General features: G+C 34.6%; 1 protein-coding gene and 2 pseudogenes across 1 annotated transcript; all 3 read left to right on the top strand.

The window, feature by feature from the left end:
• Window positions 1-3,451: 3,451 nt before the first annotated feature.
• LOC131656147 (abscisic acid receptor PYL4-like) lies at window positions 3,452-5,015 on the top strand. Its single transcript, XM_058925905.1, has one exon. It carries the CDS (start codon window positions 3,561-3,563, stop codon window positions 4,182-4,184), a length of 624 nt encoding a protein of 207 aa, XP_058781888.1. The 5' UTR covers window positions 3,452-3,560; the 3' UTR covers window positions 4,185-5,015.
• Window positions 5,016-6,749: 1,734 nt separating this feature from the next.
• On the top strand, window positions 6,750-8,861 carry LOC131658376 (DNA-directed RNA polymerase subunit beta''-like; annotated as a pseudogene).
• Window positions 8,862-8,944: 83 nt separating this feature from the next.
• On the top strand, window positions 8,945-10,983 carry LOC131658375 (small ribosomal subunit protein uS2c-like; annotated as a pseudogene).
• The last annotated feature ends 13,414 nt before the right edge of the window (window positions 10,984-24,397 follow it).

The following is a 24,397-nucleotide window of genomic DNA, read 5'->3' as shown; positions in this document are numbered from 1 at the left end:
CCCCGCGGCAATTAATTAAGTTTATTCAAAGTACATGAAAATAAGGGTGCCACAATTCAAAATTAAATAAAACATCGTTCAGTTATGTCATGCATTCACTGAGGCAATCATCATCAATTAAAAACATTTCATGTTAACACAGCGGAATCAAATCATACGGATTAAGTTTAACATCTATAAAACTTATCCTCCAAAACATCAAAACATAACCAGAGTTATAAACCATAAACTCTAAACATCGCGTCCCCAGTGTTACAAATATCAGAGCATGACACCTGACGCTATCTAAATAACTGACTCATGAGCTAATCCTCACCGAGTCGAACATCCGTTATCCTCAATCTGAAAATGACAACATGTAAGGGTGAGTCTCATCATAATTAACAAATGTTATAACTTATAAGGTTATAAAGCAATAACACATCATAGTTGCATCATTCACCCAATCATTTCATAACAGACATTCAGACAAGTTTTATCATCACAAAACAATCAACCAACACATCATTAATAATTATAACACTGGAATACATCCAATCATGTTATAAAAGTATGCATATGTATGAACTGACACTATGCATGTGGTACCAACATCATCAAATGGGAATAACCCATGACCGATCCAACATCATCAAGATACGGTCCTGCCAGCACAGATTCCACACAATAGGAATCATGCCCTTTACTGATCCAACACATCATCATGGATACAACATCATCAATGAATATGAATGAATGCAAACATACATGAACATACTTATACCATCGTCAAGTCTATGAGTAACATCATCACTTACTCATTTCGTCATAATCATCATCATCAAGCATGTTTATATATATATATGTATCATTCAATCACAATCACATCATTAATCATCAAATAGATTATTCCACAAGGTTCGTTTAGCTCGAAACGGCACACAAAACGGACCAACGGTTCAAAAGTTATGCATCTTTAAACTTTTCAAAAATAGTCTGTCACTAACAGCACGCGACGCCAACCTTGGTTCGCGGCGCGAACTGAGCGTCTCAAAACTCCTTGGCCCTCTGCCAAGCACTTCGCGCAAACATGTGCTCGCGGCGCGAAACGAGAAAAGGAGTACGCCTTCGCGGCGCAACCATGTGCTCGCGGCGCGTACTGAATACATCAAAACTTCCTGGCTTTCTGCCAAGCAATTCGCGGCGCCAAACCTGGGACGCGGCGCGAACTGGCGATTTTCAAAAACCCCAAATCGCAGAAAAACAGCATTCTGCACATTCCAAACTCATTCAATTCATGCCAGTACGAATTTAAGGAAATGGCATGCACATACAACACGAAATACACATCATAATACACCAATTACGCATCAATTGAGACCATAACAACACAAACATCATGGATTCAAACATAGGGGATCAAACATCATACAATTTGACTCAATCCCTAAATCTATCATATGACTCAATCGACCCGAATTCTACACCTATTCAGTATTATCAACCCCTAATCCGATAATAGATGCTAATCAGATAAGTCCCCCTTACCTTAGCCAAATTCTTGAATGGGTCTTCTTCCTCTTTGGTTCTCCTTCACGTTCCTCAGCTCTCCCTCTTCTCACAACTTCTTGTTTTCACGTTCTAATTTCTTTCCCCTCTTGTTTTCCTTATTTTATGAAACATAAAATAAATTAGTAATGAGCTCCTTCACAATTACACCTCCACCTTACTAATTCCACCACATGGCCCAATAACTTAACATTTTATAATTTTCCACATAATTCGATAAAATGCTAATTTCCAATAATTAATTTAAAATTTAATTAAATTAATTAAATAAGAATTTTCGGGATGTTACATGTGGCACCTCTAGTTTTTCTTTTACTTTTTGTATTAAAAGAGGTTGCAACATATGTTGTATGAGAGATGTTTGTCGAATCGCCCATGTATGTGTAAATTAAAAAAAGGAACATATAACAGAGACCCCAACATGAACTTCAAAGTCACATCACACAACACGTCATCCAAAATGATTCAGAACATAGAAACACACACAACACTTAAGTAATAACACAATGTTACTATTTCTAACACAAATTAAAACCCAAATAATAAGATAATAAGAAGACACAATGTTACCATTTCTAACACATTGCATGGACATGATTAAAGATTAAAGCAACAAGTTATGGTGAATGACATATACCACGGTTATTGACAAGTCGAGGTGAAAGCTTTGCCATGAAATATATTATATGTAGTACTGGAAGGATTTGAAGAATAATAAGTTGGAATTTAGTAGAATATTAGGAAATGGAAATCTATGCTTCGAATGGATGAGATGCAAATTTTTAACAAAGGAGACTCGATTGAATTAGATGAAGTTTAATCGTGGAGAATCATAAGAATCAAAATTTTGTTCTCACAGATGGTGCAAATGTTTCAGAGTAGACCTAGAGTTGATCGGAGTGTAAGGATTTAAAGTGTGATGCAGTGGTTCTTAGCTTTCTGATATGATGGTGAGAGACTGAACTGCAAAATTAACATATCAACACTCAACACCCAAGTCAGTATGATACTGAAAAATGATGTTTGAACTAGAGAGGATTTGAATACTTGAAAAATGACACGCTTCCCTCTTTAAACAGGAGAAATGATTGGCAGCTTATCACACGTGGCAAGGCATGAGATGCAATTAGTTGTAAGATTAATTTGAACGGATGGTAGAACACTCCCGTAAGGGATGCATGTTCGATGAAAAAATAGTCTACTTATTATACGCCAAATGCTACATTGCATCATTATTAAACATTTCCCTTTTTTGGACGACCCAGAACATGGATCAAAGTATATATATATATATATATATATATATATATATATATATATATATATATATATATATATATATATATATATATATATATATATATTCCAAGAAATTTTGAAAAACTAAATTAAAAGATTATTATTGTGCAATTTAATTTATTGTATTTATAAAGAAAAACCAATACAATACCTAAAAAATAAAGAAAATACAATAGTAAAAAGTATGGTGGGATCCATAGGAAAGAAGTTGGCAAATTAAAAAAAAAGAAAAACTAATTATATACAAGTGAACAATAAAATAATAGAGATGGAGGGAGAGAAGCAAAAGGTTGAAGTTTGAAATAAAGAAAAAATGGGATAAATGATAAAACTAAGACCAAATACACTCGCAACTTGATGATCCACTTGCATATCCATGCGTAAGCTCCTTCGTGGCTTTGCAAAAAATCAATAACAAAAACAACCTTGTATAACCAAACAAACCAACCTCAATCCCATTCCTACCTATTATTATCTCTTCCTTTCTCAGCTTCGCTCTTATCTCTCGAAGCTGAAAAAGAACAAAGAAAAAAAAAAAACCTCAACACCAAATCTATTCCAACTTGTACTACAAAAATATTACTCACACAATATAAAGGTTTCTTCTTTTTCTTCTTCTTCTTCATCAATAAATCAATTACACACATTCTCATTTCTCACACACTTTTTTTTCTTATTTTCTCTTTTAAATATTTATAAAAAAAATAATAAAAATGCCTTCTTCTCTTCAGCTTGAGAGATTCAATCCTTCAACCGATGCAACCGCTTCAGCAGCCATCGCCAACGGTGTAAACTGTCCTAAACAACCACAAACTCCACCACCACCCACGGCAGCGCGTCGTCTTCACCACGCGCATATGGTGGGACTGGGATCCAACCAGTGTTGCTCCGTCGTGACTCAAAACATCGACGCACCCGTCTCCGCGGTATGGCCGGTGGTTCGACGCTTCGACAACCCGCAAGGATACAAGAACTTCGTAAAAAGTTGCCACGTCATTACCGGAGACGGCATTAACGTCGGTGCAGTCCGTGAGGTTCGCGTGGTTTCCGGGCTACCAGCTGAGTCGAGTACGGAGCGGTTGGAGATTCTCGACGATGAGCGACACGTCATCAGCTTCAGCGTTGTCGGTGGGGAACACCGTCTGAGAAACTATCGGTCGGTGACGACGCTTCATTCGGTAGACGGAAACAGGACACTTGTCATTGAGTCATACGTCGTTGATGTACCGCAAGGGAATACGAAGGAGGAAACGTGCGTTTTTGTTGACACTATCGTACGTTGTAATTTACAGTCGTTGGGTCAGATCGCTGAGAACATGATCAGAAACAATGTTTAAGGAACATGAACTCATGTTTTATTTTTTTATTATCATAATAATCTTAGGTGTGTCTTCCGGTGTTTTTGTTTCGAATATGGGTACGGATCTTGCGATCATTATCGTGACTAAGATGCCAGCCTGTATTGGGAATTAATGGATGGGATAGGTAGATCAAGATCAGTAGGGTTTTTTCGGATGACAAAAATGAAGTTTGAATATGGTATATGCATAAATGTATATATGTTCATATTTATGCTCTTGTTCTTGTTTGCAATATACTAAATGAGATACCATATTGCATTGTGTTCTATAGTGAAGTTGTTGTTTTTGTACAAATACTCATTTTCATTATAAGGTTGGGAAATAGAGCTATGTGAAGACTGGAACACCAGGGATAAAGGAGTCAGCAATGTTTCTTCTTTTTCTATTCTTTTTACAAGAGCAGTGTTTTTTATTAGATTTTTTGGTTTTTTATGCTTGCAATTATATATTGGTGTTCGTACAATTTATATACTATTGTCATGTCACGAGCTAGAGGAAATATAGGGGTAGTTTCATTTTGTATTTGTTAGAAGGGGAATTGGAAAAATTGTATTTTAATAGTTTTTCTATTTTATGAGTTATTGTGGGAAATATAATTAAGAAATTATTTCATTCAGGAACTACATTTAGGAGTATGCTGAGGAATTTTAAATATATGTTGTTGATCTCATTTCAGAATTCAAGATAAGTGTAATAAAAGTGGAGATAAAAAAGTGTATATTGAATAACTCGTGTGATGACTTATTATACTTGGGTAATTTGAAGTGGATTGATATCAATTTGAACCTTTGCTTCCTGAGATTTTGTCCGACTCAGAATAGTTGCCCCCAATACTTGTCGGACTTTAATAAGCCATGGAAGTCTTTAGTGATTGTGGCCAACCTATGAGAATGTTGTTCGCTTTAAATCAGAAGTGGAAACGCTTAAAGTCCGTTAAGATATTCGTGGGGAACGAACGCATTGAATGCCTTCCCATCATTGGAACGTTTTGCGGCTTCTTTCTGGCGCGTGACTTGAGGTGACTAGTTAGGGCAGGACGTTGCTTGCTTGTAGTGTACTTGAGTGCATACGACTTTCTATATGTTTCCAAGGGACAACACAATTGTTGATTTTGTAACTACTCACTTCTGTTGGTCTGGCTCGTTGCTTGCCATCCCCATGGATTGTTATACGCTAATAAACTTTTCGCATTCCTCGAAAAACCAGCTTTCATTTGCAAACGTTTTCTTCTCTTCTTTCTTGGGAATATATACCAGGGTAGTTGCAACTTTTTACTCAAGCTTCCATTTCTCCTTATTACATTTTATTTCGCCAACTTCACCTTACCAGGTAATTCACTCACCTCAAACTTTTACCTTAAGCAATTCATGTACTTTGATCAAAATGAGTGATAAAATCCGATTAGCTTGACTAGCGATTCTGAGAATAATGTCTCCCATACTTTCCAGAGCGTGAGTATCTCATTGCTCAAACCTTTTCCCCTTTATCTATGATTTCTTGGGCCCTGAAGTTATACCTTTCACTGATGATTCAATTCAGAAAGACTTTCAGTAGGTTCTCAGGATGAGTGAGTTTCCTCTAGTGATTTCTATTTCGATTCCCTCTTGTCTGATGATGATGTTAAGGAGGATCATGTGGCTACTTCCATTCCCCCTTCTTCTCGTGTGGTCGGAGCTTCAACTTTTCCCTCTTTATCTGCCTCGGAAATGCAAGCCACTATATTAAGAAGAAAATGTGCTGGAGATTTCATTTAGATGTACATGAGAACCTAAAATAAATACCCCAACGATGCTGACATCAAGGCCCAAATGGAATACAAGGGCCGATCAAACATAGTTTCTTGGCTTAAACCTGCCGAGCATTTTAAAGTTGATGAGTTATCCATGAAAAGGGTGACGTTGGTGGAGCCGACTGACACAATTAACTATAACTAGATGGTGGAAAAAATATTAGGACCCCTTATACTTTAAGTACTGAGAAGGTTATAGGCGCGACCAACAATGTGGTCGGCGATCCTTCAGATTAGTCGATTCTTCCTATGTACTAGAAAAAAGGATACGCAGTTCCTTTGATGAGTGTTTAGTTCCATTTTATGAGTGTCTGTTCACCAGGATAGGGTTGCGGCTACCTTCTTCCAAACTTGAGATGGTCATACTCAAGCACTTAAAAGTTGCCCTCTCTCAGATTTCTTCAGGCTCTTAGGCCTACATAAAGGCGTTTCAATTTTGGTTCGAGTATAAGTCCTGGAAACCCTCTCCCCGGTTATTCTTCAACCTATTTTATATTTTGCATACCTCCCATAATGACATCCATTATCAGGGGCTTATCGAACTTCGACGAGACCTTGCTTGGTTTAATCATTTCACCAATGATTGGGGCAACTTACTAAGGTGTTTTATGCTGGTGAAATTACTTACTCCAGATGCTCATGTTTCATTTTGATTTAGCTCGACCAAGTGCCCTCGTTATTGCAAGAGTATGTTTATGAAATATTGATCATGGCCTCACTTCCGTTATGCAGCTTCTTTCTACAAGATCAAGATGGACACTATCTCCACTGAAGAGGTTAAGATGAGGGAGGATTTAAAATCCATGTTTCAAGGAATTTGTTACAAAGAGGGATTTGGCCCCAACGAAGTGTTGTCTTCCCTACAAAGGAAGAATTTAATTGACACCTGCGCTACTGTAAATGTGGCTGATCGTGCAGAGAGGAAGGAGATCTTTGGTGAGGGCGTAGTCCTAGAGGTTTATTTTTTGACATTTGTGGTTGTATTTTGTAGATAACATGGACAAATTTCAATTGGTCTTCTCTCTCGCCCTGCTCAGGGCATCAAACCTGGTCCTGCTAGCATCAAACCAGGTTTAAAAACATTATCACATAGTTGACATATACTTAATAAGATATGATTCATACTTTCCACATATTGAAGACCCTCAACATTAGCATAATCATTTTTACCAATGATACTTATACCTTTGATTTTAAATTTGACATTATTTTCAAAAGTTAGTGATCCACCATCTTGATACAGTCCGGAACGGTAAAAAATGCAAGGAATCAAAAAATTAAAAATTTGATCTATGTCTAATGGATCACAACTACCAAGAAAATTACTTTGTTTTGGTTCGACCTGTAATTTAATATGAAATACTTGACAATGTCAATTTTGTACAACATTTTCCCCAAGATCTATTCCCCAAAAAGGATATTCTAGAACTAAAATTTTTCAATTATATTCTTTATGGGAATGGAAGATCTATTAGGGGAATTTCTGACACAAGGATTCAATTAGTTTAGACTTGTTTAGTCTTCCATTGAAATTACGGCTAAAAAAATTTCTTCTATTAAGGAGGCCCCTACTTCCTTTATTGAAGTAAGCACAAATGATTTGATTAAGTATTTTCTAATAATTGACTTAGTAAAACCTAATATTTCATATATTAGAAAAAAGAAATGACCCATCTGGTTTGGGATTGATCGGGGATAGTAAATTGGATTGACTCAGTCCATTTTTTCTATTCATTCCAAGGGAAAAATTCAATAATCACTTACCCAAAAGCGCCGAACTATTCGTATGTTGTTGAATAAAAATAAATAATGTCGATCTTGGATAATTTTATCATCATCTAGTTGTTTTCAAATGAGACCATTTAACAATGTAAAATCGTAAGATGGAATTAAAAAAATCCTTTAATTTCAAATAATAATAATAATAATTTGTTGGGCCCTTTAGGAATAGCCCTTCTAGTTGTGAATTCTTTTATTCACTTTATCATTTAATAACTCATAATCAAATCTCAATCATTAAAAATTTGCAACTTGACAAATTAAGTGAAAATTTTCAAGTAATTAAATATTATTTAAGGGACGAAAATGAGAAAAAATTTAAACCCGATCTATACATATATCTTTTAGAATCCAATTCTTTTGAATTGGTTTTTTCTCCATCATTTTCATTGTGAAAAAATGTTTACAATAATAATTTTTGGAAAATTTATTTGTGAAAATATATGTATAGCTCAAATGAAAAATGGACCACACCTAAAACTAAAATTCAGTAAAGTTATAACAGTTCAAATGGATTTTGTAATAATAAGATAGGATAATCCTTATTTGACGACTCCAGGAGCAACCATTCACGCCCATTATGGGGATATCCTTTCTCAATGAGATATTTTAGTTACATTTTCATATATGAAAAATTGAGATCAGGTGATATAACACAAGGTCTTCCAAAAGTGGAACAGATATTAGAAGTACGTTTGATTGATTCATTATCCATGAATCTAGAAAACATAATTAATGCTTGGAACGAGTGTATAACAAAAATTCTCTACATTCTTTGGGGATTCTTGATTGGTGCTAAGCTTTATCGATCCCTGAGAGTACACATCCAAAATAGACATATCGAGATTATTCTGCGTCAAATAACATCCAAAGTCTTGGTTTCAGAAGATGGAATGTCTAATGTATTTTTATCTAGCGAGCTAATTGGATTATTGTGAGCATAATGAACGGGGCGTGCCTCGGAAGAAACAATTTGTTACCGAGATACATTATTGGGAATAACAAAAACATCTCTGAATACTCAAAGTTTCATATGCGAAGCGAGTTTTCAAGAAACTAGAGTTTTAGCAAAATCCACTATTTAGGTTCGTATTAATTGGTTGAATGGTCTTAAAGAGAACGTTAGTTTAGGGGATTGATACCTTTTGGTACTGGATTCAAAAGAATAATGCACCGCTTACTATCAAGGCAATATAACAAGATTACTCGGGAAAAAAAATTTATTCGAAGTAGAAATTAGAAATATTTTGGTTCCATCACGGTAAATTATTTGGTTTTTCTCATTTCAAAGAATTTATGTGATACATTAGATTAAATGGTTCCTAAAAGCGAATTCGACTCATCCCCTTAAATCTTTAAGGGTCCGTTTGGTTGGGGGGGGGGGGGGGGGGGGGGGGGGGGGGGGTGGAGTGGAGGGGAGGGAGAAGAGGGAATATTTTAAACTAATTTTGTTTGGCTCAATTTTTTATGAAAGGAGGGGAGGGAATCTAAATCCCTCCGAGAGCAATTTTTCGTTCCCTCCGAGTTGGGGGGTTTTGGAGGGGAGGGGAGGGAGAGGAGTTATATTAAAATCTATTTTTTTTATATTGACAAAATTATCCTCATTTTTTTTATCATAATCAAAAATTGTCCTTAATAAATATTATATGCTAATTTGTCATTTTATTAAAAAATTTCATATTTTTAACGGCAACTCCATTGTTTAATTACTATGACTCAACTTTTTTTTTCATGTGTCTTATTCTGTTTATTTTTAATTTTTTTGTGTTTTATTTTGTTTATTTTCATTTTTTTGTTTTGTTCGTAATAACGTAATTATTTTATAAGTTGTTGTGTTGTATTACATATCGATTTATAATTGTAGTATATGAGTTATATATTATATATAATTTAATTTTATAAATATTTTATGAGATTAGATGGATCATCAAGATGAGAAAATAATTCATTTGAAGATTGATAACATAATGATTTTATGGCATTTATCAATATTTTATTTACACTTTAATATATTTCTAAGTATTTGAAATATTAAATATTTTATTTGTGATTATCTATCTTGTTCATGAGTTGAAATTTTTTTTTTTGATGAATATCATTTTGTTCTTATTTTATTTAGTAAGAGTGTTATAATATTTTAAGGGTAAAAATGTAAAGTAGTTTTAAAATCTCTCTCATCCCCCTTGTGAACCAAACATATATTTGATTAAAATGTGTCCCTCCCATCCCCTGCCCCTCTTTTGAACCAAACATACATTTAATTAAAATACATCCCTTCACCTCCCCCTCCCCTTTATTAAAATCCCTCCCCCCCCCCCCCCCCCCCCTCCCGTCCGTTGAACCAAACGGACCCTAAATGCAGTCATTTGATTGGTAATAAAGTATAATAAAAAATAAAAAAAATTGAAATAAAAGAATAACCTAATTATATCTTAACGGCCAATCGTTTATAAGAGAGAAGGTTCCATCGAAACAATTATTTATTGCTAAAGATATTGGAACATAACTTCTGAAGAGATCATGGAAGTTGGAGTTCATTTTGGCCATGATACTAGGAAATTGAGTCCTCGATTGACACCTTTTATATCAGTAATTGGAAAGGTATTCATATTACAATTTTACTAAAATTGCTCATTTTTTATCAGAAGCTTGTGATTTGGCTTTCAGTGCAACAAGCAAAGGAAAACAATTTTTAATGTTTGGTACCAAAAAAAAGAAGCACATGATTTAGTAACACAAGCTATAATAAGAGCTTGATGTTATTATGTTAATAAAAAATGGCTCTGAGGTATGTTAACGGATTGGTATACTACCGAAACAAGACTTCGTAAGTTCAAGGACATGAGAACGAAGCAAAAGACGGGAAAGCTGAACTATTTTCCAAAAAAAGATGACATTATGTTGAAGAGACAATTATCTCATTTGGAAACATGTCTAGGTGGTATAAAATATATGACAAGATTACCTGATACTATAATAATCGTTGATCAGTAAGAAGAATATACGGCTCTTCAAGAATGTATCAATTTGGGAATTCCAACAATTTGTTTAATCGATACAAATTGTGACCTAGATCTTACAAATATCTCAGTTCTGGCTAATGATGATGATATAACTTCCCTCCGGTTAGTTCTTAACAAATTAGTTTTTTCAATTTGTGAGGGTCGTTCTAGCTATATACAATTTGTTTTACTATTAATAAGATAAATCAATATTTATATTTGGTTGGATGGGAGGTCATAGATTTTTGAATTCGTTATTATAGTTGTTCTGGACTGGGCCAAGATTCGGCCCAATCTACTTTCGACCCACTTAACCTTGGGGGTCCAAACCATCCCATGGCCCACAAAGAGCAAGTTGTGCTCGTCTAATTTGTGCCCGGCATAAGTGCTCCCCGCGAGCTATCTGGTGTCCGGCGCACGCGCTCCCCGCGAGCGCCTATTTCGCCGAGGACCCCACTCCTCGTAGGGTTCCTTCATACCCAACCCCCCGAATCATGCGGAATCCACGTAGTCCCTAAAAGACCGTGTCTCCCTGAAACTTCGGAGTGGTTGACCAGGACGGAGAGCACTCACGCATCTCCGATATTTCCGCCTAGGAAACCTGGCAGTCTCCTAATTGGGCCTGGAAATCCAGCCCAGTAGCGAGATCATGGCTCAGCGCTGGGGGCTATAAATACCCTCTTTCACTAGAGGGTCAGGTATTCACTTTCTTCTAACCTTTAGCTCGTACTTGAACTCCTTTACTCGTTTTCTTACTTTGGCATCGGAGTACCTTGCAGGTACACCCCCTTCACTTTTCAAAGATCCAACTCCGAGCAGACCTTGATGATCCTTCTGATCAGGTACGATCAATAGCATTACAAAATTGTGATAAGTAGGTATTCAAAATAGAAAATCAAAGTAAAATAAGAAAATGGTTGAATCAAAATATTTCTCTTTCAAGTTATATATATATTTTTATTTTAAATGGCGGGGCAATATGAATGTTCTATATATGTTACATCAACACATTAAACATATTCTATGATATATCTATTGTGAGAATAAGTCAACATTTCGATTGACAAATAAGGTATTTTCAGTTGCATGCTCAAGTACTTATTACCTCTTGGGTTGTAATTGCTATCTTTTTAATTTAAACCATTCTAGTTATTAGAAATCTGCAAGTATTCCCACATCTGGTCAGAATTTATTTGAATACATACTTGAATTTATTAGAGACGTGACCAAAACTCAGTTTGGAGAAGAATATGGTCCATGGGTTCCGTTTATTGGAACTCTGTTTCTATTTAGTTTTGTTTCAAACTAGTAAGATACCCATGCTATCGCACAGGTCCCATCGGGATTCACATTACACGTGCGATATATAATTGGTCAGTTTTGAAAAAAAATTATAGTCCATTACTTTTCACATAATTTCAAACATAGACCAATTATATGCATAAACCATTATCCATTATCCATTGATCCAAATAGTATTTTAAAAAATAATGGAAATATGGTTAAATAAATCATCAACAATACACTTATTATCGTCTATAAAAATATTTATATCAACAATAGACTTTTACCCGTTTATATAAATATTTGTATCAATATCACACGTTTTCCCGTTTATACAATAATTTTCATCAACAATAATATTATTCGTTAATAATAATATTTGTATCAACAATACACTTTTTTGTTGGTACAAATATTTGTATGAACAATACACTTTTTCCACTGATAAAAATATGTATATCAACAATACACTTTTTTTTCGTTTATAAAATATCTATATCAATAATACATTTTTCCCATTTAAAAAAAATATTTGTATCAACAATAATTTTTTCCATTTTTAAAAATATTTATATAAACAATAAACTTCTTTTAGTTTATAAAAATATTTGTATTTGCAATACATTTTTTCCCATTTATAAAAATATTTGTATCAATATATTTTTCTCATTTATAAAAATTTTGAATCAACAATACACTTTTTTCTCTTTATAAAAATATTTATATCAACAATAGACTTTCTCTATTTATAAAAATATTTATATTAACAATTTTTTTTTGTTTATTAAAAAATAGAGTAACACTAACTTTGACCACTTTGAACACTTACTTTTAATTTATTATAGAACAATGCTTTAATTTCTAAATTATAAAGTTCTATTGAAAAGAATTTTTTTTTTTAGTCATTTTATAAGTTGAAAAAATATAATATCAATTAAGAAATTAAACATATTTAAAGATAAAAATAATTATGATGGATTAATGTTCTGTTAGTAGATGGATTAATGCATAACTTGTTATTCATAAGTCAATTAAGTGATAACGGTTATGATATAACTTTCTGAACTGAAAAGTCTGAATGTAAAATACCTTATGTTTGTTAACAATGAGCAATGGGTCTGGCACAGAAGATTGGGGCAAGTTAGTATGAGAAGAATATCTCAGATTAACAAACTCAATCTTGTTAGAGGACTTCCTAATTTGAAGTTCAGCTCACATGCTCTGTGTGAAGCATGTCAAAAAGGTAAGTTTGCACAACCTTCTTTTAAGTCTAAAAATGTTGTTTCTACCTCTAGACCATTAGAACTTCTACATATAGATTTGTTTGGGCCAGTGAAAACTGCCTCCACCAGCAGTAAGAAGTATGGATTGGTGATCGTAGATGACTATAGCAGATGGACATGGGTAAAGTTTTTAAGACACAAGGATGAGTCACACTCTGTGTTCTCTAACTTCTGTAGCCAAGTTTAAAATGAAAAAGAGTTTAGAATTGTAAAAGTCAGAAGTGATCATGGTGGAGAATTTGAAAAGAGATGTTTTGAAAAATTCTTCAATGAAAATGGCATTCCTCAACAAAACGGAGTTGTAGAACAAAAGAATATAACATTGCAAGAAATGGCCAGAACCATGATCAATGAGACTAACATTGCTAAACACTTCTGGGAAGAAGCGGTTAACACAACATGCTACATTCAAAATAGAATCTCTATAAGACCTATTCTAGAAAAGACTCCTTATGAATTGTGGAAGAACAGAAAGCCCAACATTTCATATTTCCATCCATTTGGATGTACTTGCTTTATATTAAACACTAAAGATCATCAGAACAAGTTTGATTCTAAGGCACAAAAGTGTTTCATGTTAGGATACTCTGAACACTCAAAAGGCTATAGAGTATATAACACAGAAACACGTATAGTGGAAGAATCCATTAATATAAGGTTTGGTGGTAAGCTTGGCTCTCAAAAGTCAAAGCAGTGTGAATCTCTTGCAGATATAGAAGTTCATATTGCAGGTACTGTAGTCAGAACCACTGAAAATAAAGGCTCAGAAGTTCAAACAATCACAGAAGAAGACAGTACAAATGTTACCACAACTTCTGAAGAACCCATCCAGAAAAGACAATCTAGAAGTATCTAGCACATCCTGAAGATAAAATTCTGGGAAAGATAGATGATCCAATCAGAACAAGATCCTCCTTCAAAAACATTGAAGAATCTCTTATGGGTTTAGTGTCTCTGATTGAACCCATTTTTATCGACGAAGCTCTTCTAGACAATGATTGGATACTCGCAATGCAAGAAGAATTAAATGAGTTTACCAGAAATGATGAATGGGATTTAGTTGCTAAACCAAAAGGCTTCAACATCATTGGAACCAAATATGTCTTCGGAAACAAGCTAAATGAACAAGGAGAAGTTATCAAAAACAAAGCATGACTGTTCGCACAAGGTTATAGTCAGCAACAGGGATATACTATACAAAAATCTTTTCTCCAGTCGTCAGGTTAGAATCTATCAGACTTTTAATTTCTTTTGTTGTAAATAATAACATAACTCTTTATTAGATAGATGTTAAAAGTGCATTTCTAAATAGTTATATTGATGAAGAAGTCTATGTACACCAACCCCCTATTTTTGAAGATTCAAAACATCCAGAGTTTGTTTACAAACTCAAGAAATCGTTATACGGTCTAAAACAAGCTCCCAGAGCTTGGTATGAAAGACTAAGTAACTTTCTCTTAGAAAATGGCTTTACCATAGGGAAAGTTGACACGACTTTATTTTGTAAATCATTTAAAAATGACATTTGGATTTGTCAAATATATATGGATGATATAATCTTTGGATCTACTAAAGCCTCCTTAAGCAAGGAATTTGCTAAGAATAAGCAGGCAGAACTTGAAATGAGCATGATAGGGGAACTCAAGTTCTTTCTAGAAATCCAAATCAATCAAAATCCATAAGATACTTACATACATCAAACCAATTATGTTAAAGAACTTCTGAAGAAATTCAATATGTCAGGAAGTAAGCCATCCAAAACTCCTATGCATCTAACATGCATTCTGGAAAAGGAAGAAGTAAGTAAGAAAGTAGAATAGAAGTTCTACAAAGTTAAGCGAATTTTCAAGTATCTGAAAGGTACTACTAATATTGGCCTTTGCTATCGTAAATCCAGAGAATATAAATTAGTAGGTTACTGTGATGCTGACTTTGCTGGAGATAGAATAGAAAGAAAAAGTACTTTTGGAAGCTGTCGGTTTCTGGGAGATAACTTAATTTCATGGTGTAGTAAAAGACAATCCACTGTTGCGCTATCAATTGATGAAGCTGAATACATTGCTGCAACTGGATGTAGTACTCAGATGCTCTGGATGAAAAATCAGCTTGAAGACTTTAACATCTATGAGAGTAACATTCCTATCCTCTGTGATAATACTTCTGCTACCTGTCTCTCTAAGAATCCTATTTTACATTCTAGGGCTAAACATATAGAAATAAAACATCACTTCATTAGGGACTATACTCAGAAGGGGATTCTATCTTTAAAATTCATAGATACAGACCATCAATGGGCTGATATCTTTATAAAACTCATTGCTGAAGATAGGTTTAATTTCATTATGAAGAATATCACTATGAAATTATGTCTAGAATGAAAATATAGTTTATGTATGATTACTCCTTGGAATTTCGGTTGCCTATTTTCTTTGTGAACATCTGAACATTTTTTTTTCATAAGTCAGAAGGAAAGTTGTACCAAAAACTATCCTGGAGATCTTGAAGTTCCTTAAGATTAGAACATGCAGTTTACTATATCAACAGCTATCAACCTAAACGCCAGATCACCTTCTGAGGCTGAAGACGTGTTCAGAATTTGAAAGGCTGAAACGTTTGAGTTGATGCATTGAAGCACGAGTCACATCGGTATCTGTTCTCAAAATACTTACGCTATCCCTCTGTCAGAAATAATTATCTTTTTTTTATCATTACATTCAATTTATTAATTGCCACTATTGCCATTAATAACATGTTTTGTTTCCGTTGGCCAAAGATGTGTATATATACTCACTCCATTTCACTTTCACAACATTCTCAGTCTCATTCACCTTAATCTTTCATTTGTCTAACCAGCTCGATCAAACGATCTACTCCGGAGGAGAGAGTGGCTCTCTGATTTACTATAATTTCAAAAGTTGTTACAAAATATTACGAATGAGTTACAAGAAAATAGTCATCCAAGTTTCCAAGAACAAACCCAATTTTCTACCCAAGTGTTTCTCAATATCTCTAACTATCTAAAGTCACACAATCCTAAGGTATTTAGAAGTATTTATATATCCCCTTATATACCCCCAAAGGTTTCCATGAACCCTTGCCTCTCTATGTTTTCCCTTACAAAGATTTCCACCTCTTCCCTTTATCTTTAGTTGGAAAGTTATAAAGGTTATGATAACAAAAGGAGTATACTTATAACTGATGAAATCCAATGAATTTATAAGGATCCCAAAACACAGCCCATTAAAAAACGGATCCATAGACCAAAGCGAAGAATCCTAAAACACAAGAATCGATAAAAAGACAAGATGACCAAAAACCTAAATTGCTACATACCGACCCAAACTGCCACCTTGTCGAGTTGCTTCATTCAACCAACTTGCTGCTCTCTACTATTAAACAAAATTTATCAAGTTCAATCCACACTCGAACCTTGATCTTGCCACTTGCATCCACTTTCTTCCAACCGCCTTTTCCTATTTTAGTAATCTAAATAAACCACAAGTGTGGTTTTTCAACCATCTTTGACTCTACATGCCTTTGAATGCCTTCCTGAAGGTCCCTATTTTTAAGTTTTGCAACCCTTAAGCCACATTTAAAGCATAACACCCAAGGATAGCATAATTGTCCCTTTGAGATGGTACAATCTCCCTCCTTACCTTATCACGAGTCAAATGATAATTATTAATCTTTGTAATTTTTCCCTCTTTACTGCTAGTATCCATAGTAGGAACCTCCCCCTCAAACTAAGTCTTCTCAGTCATAGTTTCTAAAAGCTTCATCCATATATATTTACTCTTACTCCGATCATAGGACACATTTAAAGTAATACATCTGCGATTGATGAACTTCAATCCTCATGGTTCCACTCACCTGTTGGATAGCCACTGAAGATACAATCCATAACTTTACCATCAAGATGAATTATCTTGATTTTTATAACACACAAAGCTTTAATGACCTTAAAATTTTATTAGGTTACAATGTTCCTATTACAAACCTACATAAGTGTTTGGAAGTCTAGTCTTGTAAATTAACACCTTTCAACCAAGTAAGCTACTTTGACACCAATCTTACACCATAAAATCAAAGACAACTTATTAGTCATACGGATTTTTATTCTTTGTATTCTACAAACTCATTAAAGTGCTCTAAAACAGGCATACAATATGCCTTGACTCAAATCTTATAACTTGTTCTTGTCCTGAAAGTCTTCACTAGCTGATGAGGAATGAACAACAACATTGGAACCTTCTAAAATATATACACTACATAATTTAAACCCTTTAGCTATGATCACGTCACCATGAAAAATCTTCAACACCTCATGTTCAACTCTAGTGCAATAACCTAGATCATCAAACATGCTTATGGATTAAAAAATTCTCCAGAGCTCTGGAACATACCTCACATTGTGAAGAAGAAACTCAATATCATTGAACATTTTAAGCCCGATCGTACCAATAACAAGAACCTTACAAACCTCATTGTCACCCAGGAGAACTACTCCACCTTGCTCTAGCTTCAAAGTCTCAAAATATTTTTTTACTTAGACACATGTGATAAGAGAAACATGAGTCCATAACTCAACTTTCTTCGGTCTCCAAACTCGATACCGTTAATGCACCACCACTCTCATAATTATCCCCATCGGAGGAAACTATAACTTGAACAAAATCATTATTTCCCTTTTATTGGGGACAATCCCTCAAGAAGTGATTGGTTTTTTTACAAGTGAAGCATTTTACCCTTGATTTGTCAAACCTCTTTGATTTAGACATCCCTATACATGCACTTATTTCTCTTGAAACACTTAACCCTTCAAAATTATCGTCAATCTTCCAATATTTTACCTTTGAAAATTCTTTGGATCTTACACTCTTATAGACTTCACCCAAAGTAAAAGTGTCTTCCTTACTGAGAAGAAGGACATCCTTAAAGTTCTAAAATGGGTAATGAGATCAACAAGAGTAAAGTCTTGCTTTCATCTTCCATTCTTTACCTAAATATTCTCAAAATTATCAATAATTTAGTGAAATTATGTCAACAGCTCCACTATGAATTTGTTCTTTACCATTAAGAATGACTAGAGTTGTTATTTCAGACACAACCTATGAGCCAAATACTTGGTCATATACAATAATTTAAGTTTTACCCACATTAAAGTCATAGTCTTCTCCCTAATGACTTCACATAGTACTTTATATATGATGCAAAAGATAAAGTCACTTCTAGCCTTATCCACCATCTTAGTATTCTTTATATCGGTTAGGCGCACATGCATTGATGCCTCACCATTCAATACTTCAATACACTTCTCTTGAGTTAAAATTGTTTTCATCTTTACTTTCCACAATCTAAAATTGTTGTCTCCAGAAAACCTATTGATCTACTATTTATAATCAATGACACTCACTTGTAAACAAAATCCTTTTACCCCGCAGTGGTGGATGCCACCTGTTGTGAAATTGAAAGGTTCAATCACGTCGAGAAATTTAATGTGTGGGGGACAAAATACGAGAAGCAAAATAAATGGCCTTCAGAAAAAAATCAATCTCTATGCAATAAAACAACAATTTAACTTGGCTAAAAATAACAAAATAAAGACAAGAAACACAATAACTTGTTTAACTAGTTTGATCAAACAATCTATTATGGAGGAGAGAGGGCTCTCTGATTCACTATACTTCCAAAAGTTGTTACAAAAGATTACAAATGAGTTACAAGAAAATAGCCATCTAAGTTCCTAAGAAATACCCTATTTTCTACCAAAGTGTTTTTCAATCTCTCAAACACTCTCTATATATAAATTACACAAGTCCAAGGTGTTTATAATTTCTTTAATCCCCTTAGATGCCTCCAACGGTTTCCGTCAATCTTTGTTTCTCTAATTTTTTTTTACTAGGATTGTCACATCTTCCCTTTGTCTTCAGTTCTAAAGTTTGTGATAACATGAATGACAGAGATACATATTTTTAACTGGTGAAACCCAAAAGATCTATAAGAAGCCCAAAACATAACCCATCAACGAACAGACCCATGGAGTGAAACAGAGAATCCTAAAACACACGAACCGAGAAAACTGGCCAGGATGATCAAAAACCTGAATTGTTGCAGACGACCCAATTCGTTGCCATTTTGAGTCGTCGTCGTGGAGTTCGAGCGCCGCCCCTGCTAATTTATGATTTCTGGCGGTCGTCTCCCATCTCTGTCGAACTTCCTACATGTGGTTCCAACGCCTTTTGACAACCTCCTGACTGCTTTTACGACTTTTTATTCTATTCAATCTCGAAATATATTTTCTTTCTCTTCACCACTTAAAATTTTAAGAGATACTTTAACATAGAGAATACACGAAAACACATTGTGTTTGACATAAACGCATATTATTCTAGGAACGCATTGCGTCTCGAGAGAATGCAATGTGTTTTTGTATTTTTTTTCGTAAACGCAATGCGTTTTAGGGAAGCACAATAACACATTGTGTTTCCCTATAACATTTCTAACAGATATTTACAACCCTTTTATGTTTTCCATGGAAGAAGTGGTGAAATCATAATAAGATAAATTTAGAGAGACAAAATGATGAATTATTAAGAATTAAAAAACCAATATAAATATCTAAAGTTTTGTTTGGGAGTTTGGAGGGGAGTTAAAACACTTTAAACACCACCAATAGGTCAACCAATGGGTTTTTATTTAATATTAATGAGGTTTTTGTGTTTAGCATTTTTAAGTTTGTGTCCACGTTTTTTTTCTTCTTTATTTCAATCTATTTCTATCTTTAAAATTCTGGCTCATGCTTCTTTTCATCAAATTTTTATTTTTGATGGACAATTTCAAACGTCCTTCAAAAGAACTACCACGAGCGTGAAAATCGGTGCATGACGGTGGGCAAAGGTACTTACAAGTTGGTCCTTTTTTTATTTTATCACATACCAAAATTTACAACTTGCATTGAAGCTTCTATTATCTTGTTAGGCCCTAAATTGTACCTCTAAATATTTGAAAAAAATAATTTTTAATTTTAATGAAAAGACATTTCTTGAAGATAACAATGCAGATATAATATTAATCAAAGATCAAATGAAATATTTATTATATTTAAAGATTACGACGTCATTATAAAACAAATTTATTTGGTGCAAGAATCAACCCTCTAAACCTAGAATCTTGTATGGCATATATATGATATCTCAACTAGTTAGACAAAGAATGTCAAGTTGTTAATATTCTCTCATAATTTCCTTGTGTTTATTGTTGTTATAGATAGCTAGTTGATAGATGGAAAGACACAAACACACAACTGTGATGGGTTGTTGGAAATGATGGACGGCATTGCAAGTTGGCATGCAAGTTGCCATAAATCACGCCTTGTTGAGTTATTTATTTACTCATTTTTTACTGTACGAGACTTGGTTACTGTGGCAAAGATTCTTCTTCGTTTAATCTTTCTTACCTTTTGATAGTAGTGTGTGATTGGACTGGGGAGTTGGAGAAGAATTGAGGTTGTTGGAATAATTATTCTTTGGTGGTACAAGTTGGATTAAATGTTTATCACTACTAGGCCAAATGGATGTTTATGTTCAAATGATTTCTTACTTGGAAGAAGGGTCAATATTGTTTATAGTTATACTCGGTATTATGACCAATGGTGGTGTTGAAATATATTTTAATAGAGTAGTCTTTTGCTTATTTGGTGGGGGTAGATATTGGTTAGTGATGGTGGGGAAGCTAGCTTAATTATTAGGGTAACATATAAAAAGTTTTCTTTTTTAATGAGAATGTATCAAATTACTTTAAAATAAAATAACTTGTTTGATTGAATTAGTGTGTCAATAATGAAATTTTTGGATTAATTAGCAAACGATCTTGGTTTGTTGATATGGCGAATTACAAAGCTACAGAAAAAATATATCGGAGGAATACATCTGGCAGTAAAATAAACAATTTTATAAGGAGGCAAAATATTACTTTTGGGATGAGTCTTATTTATCTAATATTAGTGCTGACGGTTTAATTCCCATGTGTTGCGGGTAAAAAAGCAAAATATATTATGTTGCACTGCCATAACTCAGCTAATGGATGCCATCATAGTGGAGAACTACGGTAAAGATACTACAATGTGGTTTCTGGAGGCCAACCTTATGTTCAAGATTGTCTAGAGTGTCCGAAAATAGGTAACATTTCAAAAACAAATGAGATGTCACTCAAAGGTATATTAGAGGTTGAACCTTTTAACTGTTGGGGAATCGTTTTATGGGTTTTTTCCTCCATCTAACTCTAATGTATACAATAGGGTTTGTGTTGATTATGATACCAAATGGATTAAAACCATTGCATGCTATTCATGCCTAAATTGTTTCTAATTTTGTGAAAAATAGTGTTTTTGTGAAAAATAGTGATGGAAGGACGCACTTCTGTAATAAATACTTAAAAAGTGTGTTGCAAAAATATAATGTGAAGCACAAAAATTCCACACCATATCATCCTCACAATTCAAACAAATTTTAGAAAAGACAGTTACTCCATCTAGAAAAGATTGATCAAACAAGCTAGATGATGCACTCTAGGCATATATAACGCTTTCAAGACGCATCTAGGATTGTCACCATATAAATTGGTCTATGGGAAAGCTTGTCACTTATCCGTTGAGCTAGAACATAAAGCATATTGGGCAATCAAATTTTTAAATTTTGATGAAAAATCAGTGGGAGGAAAGAAATTGTTGAAGTTGGATGAACTAGATGAAATCAGATACAAGCTTATGAGAATGCAGTGATCTATAAAGAAAGAACAAAATGGTATCAAGATTAGAACTTGGTAAGAAGAGAATTTCAGGTGGCACATAAGGTATTATTGTACAATTCCTGACTAGGGTTGTTTTCGGGTAAGTTGAAATCCAGATGGTCATGTCCTCTTATTGTCAACAAAGTGTTTGCAAATGGTATTGTAGGACTATAAGATTTAGGAGATTCACACACTTTTACCGTGAATGGACAAAGATTAAAGATATATTTAGGAGGTGAAATCGCATCAGAAAAGGTGTCTTTGATGCTCGCAGAATCTGAGATGCAAGAGTCAACCTAGCTTTCAAGAATGCTATTCCTTGAGTATTTCTCTTTGCTTTAATTTATGAACTTGTTTGCTTCTGTTTTTTTCTTTCAATTATAATTTTTTACCTTACGCCATCATAAAAAAGAAAAGAGAAATTCATCATAAAATAATCAGATTAACATTTGACGAAGAAAAGAGAAACCGTCTACATGTACTAGATCTCCATATACCTCAGCTAGTAAGGTTTAAGCCAAATATTTCTACTATTCACTTTTCCTTCTTATGATAGTATTCGTACATTAGTTAATTTTTAGAATTTGCATTGTTTCTAATTTAAGTCTATTAGTTTGATAAATACACACTGAGGCAGTTGTTTGAGAAAACTCTTAGCCTTTTTAAGCCACCCTATTGAAATATAATTATATCCCTTGCTAACCACTTTGAGCTTTAGTCATTATTTTGGTGACATGGCTTGTTATATATCCATTTGACTTGAATGATTAATCTTTCCACCCTTTTTGGAGATAGGTGGAAGTTTTAGTTTTCATCGTTTGATGCAAAAGAATAAGTTTAGAGTTGCTCTTGGAAGTTAGCAACATTTAAGTTTGGGTTGGAGTACTAGAGAGATTGGTAAAAATTAAAGAAAAAAAAGTTAAAAATAACTTCTTCAAAGAAAATTGTGAAAAAAGAAAGGTATATATAGGACCAATAGAATGAATTCTCTAGTACCAAGTGAACAAGAAAAGAGTGATATGAGCCACTACAACCTTGACATAAGTCACTTTACAACCTTGAGAAGATATCAAAAGTGCGTGTTTAAATATGACTTTGATTGACTTGGTTAGAAATTTTACAAACTCATTGTTAAATGTTTGTGTACGCTATTGGTTTGATCACCCTATCAAATCGAGTGAACATATGTGAGATGAGAAACGGGTTGAGTACTTGTGTGTTCGGAAGAACTTTTCTGAGTTACTTGGATTGAAACAGGGAACGGAAGTGCAGATCAAAAAAAATAAAATGGTGACGTTCATTGGTAAGGATAAACATTTTAATTCTGATGTAATGTTAAGTGTGCAAACAAGTTACTTGAGGGAATCTCACGATGGTGTTCTCTGCGACGGGGAGAAAGACTAGACGAATGTCTTCGGTGTCTCCACAGGGGAGATCGTCGGTGGTTCCCTCCTTCCAATGCCCATATCCTTTCGTTTTCGTTTTGCTGCAAGATTAGGGAATTGGTTTTGTCTAGGGCCTCGACCAGGACTGTGAGGACAGGTGTTAGCCGATAATGGAATCTGGACGTATTCTGGTGCGCTTTCTTGGTGTTTCTTAGAATGATTGGGCTCAGCGTTCTGGTCGCCAAGGTCGGGGATGTATTTAGAGGTTGGAGACAAGGTGACATCGTCCCTTTTCCCGAGAATTGCGACCTCCAAGAAAAGATTGACGAAGCCTAGGTTGGACTTCTGCTCGAGGGAGAGAGCAGAAGCATGAACATCATGACTAGTCATGGTGATTGGTAAGAATTTCTTTGGTCTTTGTGTGAAGGGGAGAGAAAGACGGGGATAGAAAGTTTCCCACAGACAACGCCACTGATCCGGAGGGTGATCGGAATCAAAAAGTGGGCCAGAGATGTCTGCACGGTGCTGATGGAGGAGGAGGTGTATCTGCAAGACACTCTGACGAGCAAGTAAGTAGAAGTACAGATACGTGGGAGTGTTTCAAAGGTTAAAAAATTATGTTCTCTGACCCTCAAATGAGAGGGTTTTTATATTGTCCCCCGGCGCTTGGCCATTGGTCCACGTTTTGGGCTGGATCGTGGATTTAGGCCCAAAACGCGTGACTGCCAGGATTCTAGGAGCATGTCTAGGAATTCTAGGAGGATTCCTGAAGCTAGTCGTTGGTCGGACAGATGGGTGGTTCTTGGTCGACACGGTCGTCTGTTGGACAGAGTTTGTTCTGCCCCTGATGGGAGTCGAACGTGTGCCTTACTACTGGGAC

The sequence above is a fragment of the Vicia villosa genome, linkage group LG3 (assembly GCF_029867415.1).
Source record: "Vicia villosa cultivar HV-30 ecotype Madison, WI linkage group LG3, Vvil1.0, whole genome shotgun sequence".
Classification (NCBI taxonomy): domain Eukaryota; kingdom Viridiplantae; phylum Streptophyta; class Magnoliopsida; order Fabales; family Fabaceae; genus Vicia; species Vicia villosa.
Note: the sequence above shows the minus strand (reverse complement) of the source record. Positions and strands in the feature narration are given on the sequence as shown.

What these genes read in the sequence shown, in the direction of transcription:
- LOC131656147 (XM_058925905.1), top strand. Translation starts at nt 3,561, where the DNA reads ATGCCTTCTTCTCTTCAGCTTGAGAGATTCAATCCTTCAACCGATGCA.